Source organism: Dipodomys merriami, unplaced genomic scaffold (genome assembly GCF_024711535.1).
Source record: "Dipodomys merriami isolate MVZ:Mamm:240054 unplaced genomic scaffold, mDipMer1.0.p SCAF_16, whole genome shotgun sequence".
NCBI classification, from domain to species: domain Eukaryota; kingdom Metazoa; phylum Chordata; class Mammalia; order Rodentia; family Heteromyidae; genus Dipodomys; species Dipodomys merriami.
In genome coordinates, this window is record NW_027202937.1 from 13,068,322 (window position 1) to 13,079,538 (window position 11,217).

General features: G+C 37.6%; 2 protein-coding genes across 2 annotated transcripts; both read right to left on the reverse strand.

Moving 5' to 3' along the window:
* Window positions 1-710: 710 nt before the first annotated feature.
* LOC138827972 (olfactory receptor 2H2-like) lies at window positions 711-1,655 on the reverse strand. Its single transcript, XM_070023546.1, has one exon. The coding sequence runs from the start codon at window positions 1,653-1,655 to the stop codon at window positions 711-713; it is 945 nt and encodes a 314-aa protein (XP_069879647.1).
* An 8,062-nt stretch (window positions 1,656-9,717) lies between these two features.
* On the reverse strand, window positions 9,718-10,692 carry LOC138827973 (olfactory receptor 2H2-like). The gene has a single exon (XM_070023547.1). The coding sequence runs from the start codon at window positions 10,690-10,692 to the stop codon at window positions 9,718-9,720; it is 975 nt and encodes a 324-aa protein (XP_069879648.1).
* Window positions 10,693-11,217: the final 525 nt, after the last annotated feature.

The following is an 11,217-nucleotide window of genomic DNA, read 5'->3' on the forward strand; positions in this document are numbered from 1 at the left end:
AAGGACATAAGCAATAACTAAAAGCAGCAACAAATAAATCTCTTTTGTTGTATGGTATTCAAAGGCAATAAGGAAATCAGGTAGAATAATAATCAGCCAGGCAGGTACTGGTGGTTCATGCCTATAATTCTAGCTCTCAGGAGGCTAAGAACTGAGAATCGCAGTTTAAACCATAGCAGGATGTCCATGAGACTCTCATCTCCAATAAACTACTCAGAAAAGTCTGGAAATAATGCTACTCAAGTGGTAGAGTAATAGCTTTGAGCACAAACAGGCTCACACACAGTGCCTAGATCCTGAGTTCAAACCTCTATACGGCAAAAATAAAGAATAATAATTAGCCCCAGAAAAGGTTTGAAGAACAAATTTTCTCTACACTATGATTAAAACATATTGTTTGTTAATTTCTGTCCCTGCTATTTGTTTATGATCATTTTGTATTCTTGGTGTATTTTCAAAAATACTGAGTTCCTTTAGTTTACACAATCTAATTGTATTATAGTTTTTCAAGAAATCATTATTAAAAATATTCATTTCTAGACCTGTGCTTAAAATAACACCATGATAAAAAATCAAAGACCCAATAAGTATTTAAAGAATAAAATGTAAATCATATCTATAAGAAAATAAAGTTCTTTCTTTCTCTAGGTTTTAATGAAGAGTTACTTTCTATTATCCAGTTCAGCAATCAAGAAACATAGACAACCTGCTTAGTTATTCTTGGATTTCCAAGTTTTCCTTCCTAATCTCATTAATGCCCCCTTTACCTCCTTGTTCCTCAGAGTGTAGATGAGGGGGTTAAGAGTTGGAGTCACCACAGTGTAGAAAAGGGTGAGAAACTTGCCTCGTTCATGTGCATATGGATTTTTGGGTTGAAGGTAGACCCCCGTGACTGTGCCGTAGAAGAGGGAGACCACCAGAAGGTGAGAAGTACAGGTGCCCAAGGCTTTCTTCTTTCCAGCTGTTGACTTTATCCTCAGCACTGCCTTCGCAATAGCACAATATGAGGAAAGGATAAGGATCAAGGGTGCCATCAGGAGAATAATGCTGGATATGAACATCTGGATTTCAATGTGGGTAGTGTCTGCACTGGAGAGCTGGATCAGGGCTGGTATCTCACACACGATATCATCTATCATCCGATGTAAGCAGAAGGGCAGCTGCAGTGTGGCCGGAGACTGAATAAGAGACTGAATCAAGCCAGTGCCCCAGGCCAGGATGGATAGCTGCACACAGACTTTGGTGTGCATGATAGTTGTATATTGCAGTGGATGACACACTGCTACATAGCGATCAAGGGCCATGACAACAAGAAGGACACATTCGGTTGTCCCAAGCCACAGGAAGACATAGAGTTGAATAGCACAGCCAAGGTAGCTGATGGTCTTCTCTGGGCCCCAGAAATTCACCAACATCTGAGGAACACAGCTGCTGGTGAAGCACAGATCCAGGACGGAAAGATTGGAGAGGAAGAAATACATAGGAATATGGAGTTTGGGATCTTTCCAGGAAACAAGGATGATGACCATATTTCCTGAAATGGTCAAGCAATAAAAGATCAAAATGACCCAGAAAAGGACCTTCTCCAAATATGGCTTGTCAGAGAAGCCCAGAAGGATGAAATTACTGTGGCTGTCATTGCAAAGTGTGACCATAGCTTCTAAGAAATCGTCTCTTTGGAAGATGGCTCCAAAGTTGAGGATCAAAGACAGGAAGACAAGCAATATGACTCTTGGTTCTTTTTTGCTCAAGTACAAGATTTTCATTTACTGTATTTGAGGAAAGAAATACAAGATCTTCAGTTTTGTATAACTTCCTTAGTCTAATTCTACACAAAATACCTCATTGCTAGAGAAAATCCACTTGCCAAATAATTGATACTTGTGTATTTACTGTTAAAATTAAATGCTTACCATACTTATTGCATACCTAATACTTACATAAAACATATTCCAGTACATATGGTCTATTCTTTACTCTTTTTTTTTGGTTTTGATATTTTCCTGTGTCTTTGTATTTGCATTTGTCTTTCTCATTTTATTTGCCTTCTCTTCATTTGTCCCTGAATCATCTAGTTTCAAAAAAGTTTTTCATTAGAGGACAGTGTCTTAACCTAGCTGGCTTTCCCTAGGTTAAATACAAGACATTGCTTCATCTCTGTTTCTGTTGAGATTAACCTCTTTTCCTGAAAATTTCAAGTATCCCCTAATTTTCAGCTCACCTCATCTGCTTTTGAAAACAGTACCCAATGTGATCATGTAGAAAGTCAATGTCCTCTGCTTTCTGCACTTACAAATGCAGGCTAGCACATTTGCATTTTCACCTTTGGAAGCAGATGCCTTTGTTAGCAATACAGTCCATCTCCTCAAACGAATGCTGGCTCAAGTAGAGATTTGATGAACAATTCTGTGCGAACTTAGATTCATCACACACATGCTGACAGTGATCTACCTCAAGGGCTGTATATATCTTGGTCCCTGTCCTAAGTCTCTGTCTAGTATCAAGGGAGCCCATTTGGAACACAGACAAGCGCCACCCAGAAGTGCAAGGATTTAATGACTCTAGGGGAATAAGACAATTGAAGATGGTACTGAGGCGATAAAATTTTCAGCCATTCTTCCATCCTATTAAAATGTCCTTTTATGTTTCTAATAGATTTGAGCTCATTGTACACAGTCTATTTCATCCCTTGGTTGCTTTTTTTCTGTTTTTAAACATATTTTTTATTGTAAAGATACTATATAGAGGGGTTACAGTTACAGGAGTAAGGTAATGAATCCATTTCCTATCAAGCATTGTTATCTCCTACTTTGTTTTTTCCTCTAATATCCTTTCCCTCCCCACATCCTCAATACCCCATACACAAAGTTGTAAAGTTCGTTTTCAAAATAGTGTCTTGTGAACTATAGACCCATTTCTTTGATGAACATTGATGCAAAATTTCTCAACAAAATTTTGGCCAATTCACTTCAAAAATTTATCCAAAAAAATCATACACCACGATCAAACAGGATTCATTTCAGGGATGCAAAGCTAGTTCAATATACGCAAATCAATTAATATAATTCATCACATCAACAAGAGCAAGGATAAGAACCACATGGTTATCTCAATAGATGCAGAAAAAGCATTTGACAAGATCCACACCCTTTTATAATGAAGGTTCTGGAAAAATTAGGAATCCATGGAACATTCCTCAATACAATAAAGGTTGTATATGACAAACCTACAGCCAGCATTATACTTAATGATGAAAAACTAAAGCCATTTCCTCTTAACTCATGAACAAGACAATGATGTCCACTCTCTCCATTTCTCTTTAATCTAGTATTAGAATGCCTAGCTACAGCAATAAGACAAGATGCAAACATAAAGGGGATCCAAATAGGGAAAGAAGAAGTAAAACTCTCCCTCATTGCAGATGACATAATCTTGTATTTAAAGAATCCCACGGACGAAATAAGGCTATGACTTAATGTGGCAGAGCACTAGTCTTGAGCCCAAAACCCAGGAACAGCGCCCAGACCCTGAGTTCAAGTACCAGAACCAGAACCAAATAAATAAATAAATAAATAAATAAATAAATAAATAAATAAATAAATAAATAAATAAATAAATAAATAAATAAATAAATAAATTGTATATCAAGAAACTAAAAAAAAAAAAAAGAATCCTACAGACTCCACTCTCAAATTACTCAAGCTGATTCAAAACTTTGGCAAAGTAGCAGGGATATAAAATTAACCCTCAAAAATCAATGGCTTTTCTGTATGCCAACAATGAGAAAAGCGTGGCTGAAATTAGGAAAGCAACTCCATTCATAGTAGCCCCACAAAAAATAAAATACCTAGGAATTAACTTAACCAAAGAAGTGAAGGACCTCTATGATGAAAACTTTAAAAACGTGAAAAAGGATATCAAAACAGAACTTAGAAAGTGGCAAAAACTCCCTTGCTACTGGATTGGAAGGATCAAAATCATGAAAATGGCGATACTTCCCAAGGATATCTACAAATTAAAGGCGATACCTATCAATATTCCAACCTCATTTTTCAAGGAAATAGAAGAGGCAATCAAAAATTTTCTATGGAACAATACAAGACCCCAAATAACAAAAATGATCCTTAACAGAAAGAACAGTGCTGGAGGAATATCAATACCAAATTTTAAACTCTACTACAAAGCCATAGTAATCAAAACAGCTTGGTACTGGCACAAGAACAGACCCCAGGACCAATGGAATAGAATTGAAAACCCAGAAATGGACCTACAGACCTATAGCCATCTAATCTTCGATAAGGAAGCTAAAAGAAATAGAATGGAAGAAAGAGAGCCTCTTCAGTAAATGGTGCTGGCAAAACTGCTTAATCAATTGTAGCAAACTAAAGCTAGACCCTTATATGTCACCCTGCACCAGAATCAACTCCAAATGGATCAAAGACCTAGGAGTCAAAGCAGACACTCTGAAAACAGGATGGAATAGGAGAAACTCTAGGTATCCTTGGCACAGGCCGAAATTTTCTTAGTAGAGAACCGGAAACACAACAAATCAAAGAAAGGTTGGACAAATGGGATTGCACAAAATTGCAGAGCTTCTGCATGGCAAAGGACATAGCTAGGAAGATTAATAGAAAGCCCATGGATTGGGAGAAGATCTTAACTAGCCATACAAGTGACAAGGGTATCATATCTAAAATATACCTGGAACTCAAAAAATTAAATCCACCAACAACAAATCTTCAAAGAAACAACTGCTCAATAAATAAGTGGGCTAAAGAGAAACGTCTCTGAAGAGGAAAGAAGGATGGCCAATAGACACATGAAGAAATGCTCAACCTCTCTAGCCATAAAAGAAATGCAATTCAAAACAACATTGAGATACCCCAGTTAGAATGGCTATAATCAAGAACTCTAATAACAACAAATGCGGGAGGGGATGTGTACAGAAGGGAACCTTACTGCATTGTTGGTGGGAGTGTAAACTTGTTCAACCACTTTGGAAAGTAGTATGGAGGTTCTTCAAAAGACTCCACATAGAGCTCCCGTATGACCCAGCAATCCCACTTTTGGGCATTTACCCCCACGATCACAAACAAGACCACACTAAAGCTACCAGCACGACTATGTTTATTGCAGCATTATTTACCATAGCTAAGATATGGAACCAACCCAGATGCCCTTCAGTAGATGAATGGATCAAGAAAATGTGGTATATATACACAATGGAATTCTATGCCTCCATCAGAAAGAAATGACACTACCCCATTTGTTAGGAAATGGAAAGACTTGGAAAAAATTATATTTAGTGAAGTAAGCCAGACGTAAAAAAAACATAGGTCCCATGGTTTCCCTTATTTGTAATAACTAGTATATGTCTGCATCAAGCAGAAAAGGTCAGATAAATTGATGTTAGGGAAATGAACCTTAAGATATGCATTCAAACGTTTTTTCTTTCATACAATTGTTTCTAACATATTTATAAGATTATTTCTTTGTTGCTTTGTATGTCCCTCCCCCACAGAATAACCCCTTTTTTAACGGTTTTTGATGTTGGTATAATTTGTGGGGGGGAAGGGAAAAAACAAATCGTTTAAATAGGGATACAGGTGGACCCATTGTAACAATGAGATGTACAAGTCATTATGTTGAAAAATGTACTTTACAACTTTGGTGGGGTGGGGAGAACTGGGGGGGACAGGAGGAGATGAGAAGGGATGAGAAGGGGAAACAAAGGAGGAGGCTACAATTCTTGATTAGAAATGTACTCATTTTCTTGCCCATGTAATTGTAACCCCTCTGTATAGTATTTTCACAATAAAAAATTAGTGTCTTGTACATCTCATTGTTACAATTTGTCATCCTGTATCCTGATTTCAGCATTTTGTCATTTCCCTTCCCCTTCCCAAATTAGGAAAATGTATATACAAGATGCAGGACACTGGAATCAAATACAGTGACAACAGGGGTTGTACCATGGGGGAAGAACATACAAAGAAACAAAAAAATCACATAGTACACTATAAGTACATTTAAAAAGAACAACAAGAAAGATAAAATCTCTTGTGTCCCTATCTCGGGGTTCATTTTGCTTAGCATCTGATTATATGGTCATATGTGCATAACTTTTCACCTCTTTTGCTTGTCCTAGACATATACTAGTTACTGCAGAAAAGGGAAACCATGGGACCTGTGTTTCTTTGGGTCTGGCTTACTTCACTTAATATAATTTTTTTCCACGTCTTTCCATTTCCTAACAAATGGAGGCATAGAATTCTTCCAGCATCTGCTGTTATTAGAGTTCTTTATTATAGCCATTCTAATGGGGATGTGGTAGTATCTCAATGTTGTTTTGATTTGCATTTCTTTTATGGCTAGAGAGCTTGAGCATTTCTTCAGGTGTCTATTGGCTATTCATATTTCCTCTTCAGAAAAGTTTCTCTTTAAGTCTAGCCCACTTATTCATTGGGCAGTTGTTTCTTTAAGGATTTGTCATTAGGGAATTTATTTTTTTGAGTTCTAAGTATATTTTAGATATGAGACCCTTGTCCATTGTATGGCTAGTGAAAATCTTCTCTCAGTCCGTGGGCTTTCTATTGATCTTGTTAGCTATGTCCTTTGCCATGCAGAAGCTGTGCAATCCCATTTATCCAAACTTTCTTTGATTTGTTATGTTTCTGGGATTTTATTTAAAAATTTTTGGCTTATGCCAAGGGGCCCTAGAGTTTCAATCAGATAAAATAGACTTCAAATTAAAATTAGCAAGAAGAGACAAAGAAGGCCATTGCATACTAAGGGATCTTTCCTACAAAAGGATATTACAATTTTCTTTCTTCTCTCTCTTTTTTCTTTTTCCTCTTATAGTATTCATGCAATTGGCAATTTGTACCTTTCTTGTCCAAATGTCTGCTTTCAAAAGTACCTAACTTAAGATCCTTGTCCCTGAATGCAGATCTTGAAATAAGACCCTAAAAAGATATTCAGAGGGCTGGGAAGGTGGCTCAGTGGTAGAGTACTTGCCTTGCATGCATGAGGCCCTTGGTTTGATTCATCAGCACCACCTAAGCAGAAAAAAAAAAAAAAGCCAGAAGTGGGGCTGAGGCTCAAGTGGTAGAGCACTAGTCTACAGCTGAAAAGCTGAGGAACAGCGCTCAGGCCCAGAGTTCAGGTACCACAACCCCCCCCCCTACACACAAAAAGATTATTCAGGAAATGAATTATGTATTAGTTACATTGTAACACCTCCTCAGCTGTTGAGGAATACTGGCTATCCTCCGCATATTTCAGTATGATTGTTATTCTCACTTGTGTCTTGTGGCTTTTGATATAAGAAAGTATAAATGTAAGGAGAAGCACTTGGTTGTCTGGCACATCTAATCCATTAATGGTATGAGCTAAGGGTCAGGAAATGATTGTCTTTTTCTCTTTCTTTTTCTTTTTTACCGGTCCTGGGGCTTGAACTCAGGGCTTGAGTGCTGTCGCTGAGCCTTTTCGTGCTTAAGGCTGGCACTCCACCACTTGAACCACAGTGTCACGTCTGGCTTTTTCTGAGTAGCTACTCAGAGATAAGAGTCTCACAGACTTCTGCTTGGGCTGGCTTTGAACAGCGATTATCAGATCTCGGCCTTCTAATAGCAAGGATTCGATGCATGAGCCACAGGCAGCCATCTTGGTTGGTTTTTGTTAGATGTTTTGGATGTTTAAAGAAAAAGAATAGCATAAATAAGTGAGACAACTATCAATTTAGGAGAGAGATGCTCAAACTATTTATTTTCAGCATATTTTTGGGTCACTCTACCTCAGTTTATGACTGTATACACTTGGTATGAAGTCCAAGACTTAAATGTGAGAGTTACTGAGTTAAAAAAGATGCATGACCACCCAGGCTTTTTTTTTTATGTTAGGGGAAGACTCTGAAAAGGAAAGAGTCACACAGTGATATCTAGCATGGCTAGTCTCTGTACAGTTGTACCTATTTATAATGACATATAAAGGTTATGGAGCAAAATGTATCTCAATATTTATAGTCACTAAAGAGTAACAGTGTTCGGGATAAACTTTGTTTCACTATAACTTTAAATAACCTGAAATACAAAAGTATTTTACCTAGAAAGGAAAAAACAACATAAAAGAAACACTATGGAATTTTTAAGTTGATAGGGCCATCTTCCCCTAGGAATTATAAACTATTTAATTATCCATATTTACCACAACCTGGCAGCATATTCTACAAGCAAGAAAAAAATTGAATTTACTAGGATTATGAATTGGAATCTTTTTTAAAAATTAAAAAATTTATTGCCAAGGTGATGTACAGAGGGGTTACAGTTAGATAAGTAAGGAGTGAGTACATTTCTTGTCTAACTTGTTAACCTCACCCTCATCTTTCTCCCTCTTGCCCTCCCCCAATTACCCCCCCACCAGTTATACAGATCATTTCCAACATATTGTCTTGTGAGTATTGCTGTGATATAAGCTCCCCCTTTGTCCTTTGCCTCACAATTTTGTTGTTTCCCTTCCCTCCCCTAATTCAGATAAACATATATACAATACTCAAGGGTACCAAAATCAAATACAGTGACAACAGGGGATAAACCATTGGGGGGAAAACACAAAAGAAAAAGGAAATCATGTAATACATTAAGAACAACAGCAATTTCATTATAATTTAAAATTTTAATCCAGGAACGGTTGTACAAGGGGGCTACTATTTTACATGTTCATTTACAAATACAGTTCATCTTGATCAGATTCACCCCTTCCATTGTTCTCCCTTCCCCTCTTCCCTCCCTTTTCCCTTGCCAATCACATTGTTTCCCAAAGAAACATAGGTCCCATGTTTGCTTAGCAAAGGTGAGGTTCTAAGTACAAACCCTAGTAATGCGCCTCTCCCCAAAATCAACTGATACAGTAATGAACCTTGTGCAAGAATTGAAGAACCATTCTTTCCCCTATGATAATAAATACAAAGCATTATGATTAATATCTGTCTCTACCATTAGATAATTCTCTCCCTGAGGTTGGTGATTTTGTAACCTTGATCTGCCATTCTACCACTAGTATCTAATATATAACAGATTGACAATAAGAAATGAGGGAACATCTGTAAGTTGAGAGAATGAGTAAAACCTGTTAAAAGACAAACATTTCATTAAATTAATAACTTAGAAGGGAGAAAAACAGAACTCTAATCCTATAACTGAAAAGCAAGTATATCAAGCATAATACTAAGACACATGGGCACAGGTTGTATTAGTGTTGTGGCACAAAGGAAGAGTGAATGTGGCCAGCTTGGATGAGACTTTTACACTGGGTATTGTTAACAATCCATACTCATCTGTGAATCATAAGGCTTAAGTAGTGAAGGCCATGTGAGTTTATTCAATACCTCTGACTCCAAACTAGAAAATTTGTAGGGGCTAGACTTTTGAACTACTACAACTTGTAAAAATAAACAAATGGGAAAAAACTAAATAAAAGGCAGACTTGATACTTAAGACTTGATATTTTATTTTGCAATTATGTTTTTTCTAATAACTCAAGGATAATGACACCACAATGTATTAATTTCTATAACACATGGTGCTTAAAGAGCATCATGAAGATATTAGATTCCAATCCATGATTGAAAGACAAACCTGAAATCACGCCTAAATCTTTGCTAATGGCGAGATGCATATTTCCCAGGTTTTGTGATATTACAGTTCTTTATTTTTAAGCTCAACAACAGATAGACATACACGAATCTTCACTGGAATGTGGGGAATCCCGGGTCTTCCTCCCTAATCTCATTAGTGCCCCTTTTACCTCCTTGTTCCTCAGGGTGTAGATGAGGGGGTTAAGAGTTGGAGTCACCACAGTGTAGAAAAGGGTGAGAAACTTGCCCCGTTCATGTGCATATGGATTTTTGGGTTGAAGGTAGACCCCCGTGACTGTGCCATAGAAGAGGGAGACCACCAGGAGGTGAGAAGTGCAGGTGCCAAAGGCTTTCTTCTGTCCAGCAGCTGACTTTATCCTCAGCACTGCCTTTGCAATAGCACCATAAGAAGCAAGGATAATAATCAAGGGCACCACTAAGAGGATAAAACTAGCAACAGACAACTGTATTTCATTGTATGTAGTGTCTATACTAGAGAGTTGAATCAAGGTTGGGACCTCACACAGCAGGTTATCAATCATCCGAGAAGAGCAAAATGGTAGCCGGAGGGTGGCAGGAGCCTGAATCAGAGACTGAACCAAGCCAGTGCCCCAAGCCAGGATGGCCAGTTGCACACAGACTTTGGTGTGCATGATAGTTGTATATTGCAGTGGATGACACACTGCTACATAGCGATCAAGGGCCATGACAACAAGAAGGACACATTCAGTGGCTCCAAGCCACATGAAGACACATAGTTGAATAGCACAGCCAAGGTAGCTGATGGTCTTCTCTGGGCCCCAGAAATTCACCAACATCTGAGGAACACAGCTGCTGGTGAAGCACAGATCCAGGAAGGAAAGGTTGGAGAGGAAGAAATACATGGGGATTTGGAGTTTGGGATCCTTCCAGGAAACAAGGATGATGACCATATTTCCTGAAATGGTCAAGCAATAAAAGATCAAAATGACCCAGAAAAGGACCTTCTCCAAATATGGCTTGTTAGAGAAGCCCAGGAGGATAAAATCACTGTGGCTGTCATTGCAAAGTGTGATCATAGCTTCTAAGACATTTGTCTCTTTGGAAGATGGCTCCAAAGTTGAGGATCAAAGACAGGAAGATGAGCAATATAACTATGTTGGTTCTTTTTTGCTCAAGTACAAGATTTTCATTTGCTGTATTTGGGGAAAGAAATAAAAGAGTTGTTGAAACATTTTAATCTTTGATATCCATCATTGATTCTCTCTTCTTTCAATATCTTCAGTTTTGTATAACTTCCTTAGTAATCCTAAACAAAATACCTCATTGCTAGAGAAAATCCACCTGCCAAATAATTGATACTTGTGTATTTACTGTTAAAATTAAATGCTTACCATACTTATTGCATACCTAATACATACATAAATCATATTCCAGTACATATGGTCTATTCTTTACTCTTTTTCGTTGGTTTTGATATTTTCCTGTGTCTTTGTATTTGCATTTGTCTTTCTCATTTTATTTGCTTTCTCTTCATTTGTCCCTGAATCATCTAGTTTCAAAAAAGTGTCTTAACCTAGCTGGCTTTCCCTAGGTAAAATGCA

What these genes read in the sequence shown, in the direction of transcription:
- LOC138827972 (XM_070023546.1), bottom strand. Translation starts at nt 1,655, where the DNA reads ATGGTCACACTTTGCAATGACAGCCACAGTAATTTCATCCTTCTGGGC.
- LOC138827973 (XM_070023547.1), bottom strand. Translation starts at nt 10,692, where the DNA reads ATGATCACACTTTGCAATGACAGCCACAGTGATTTTATCCTCCTGGGC.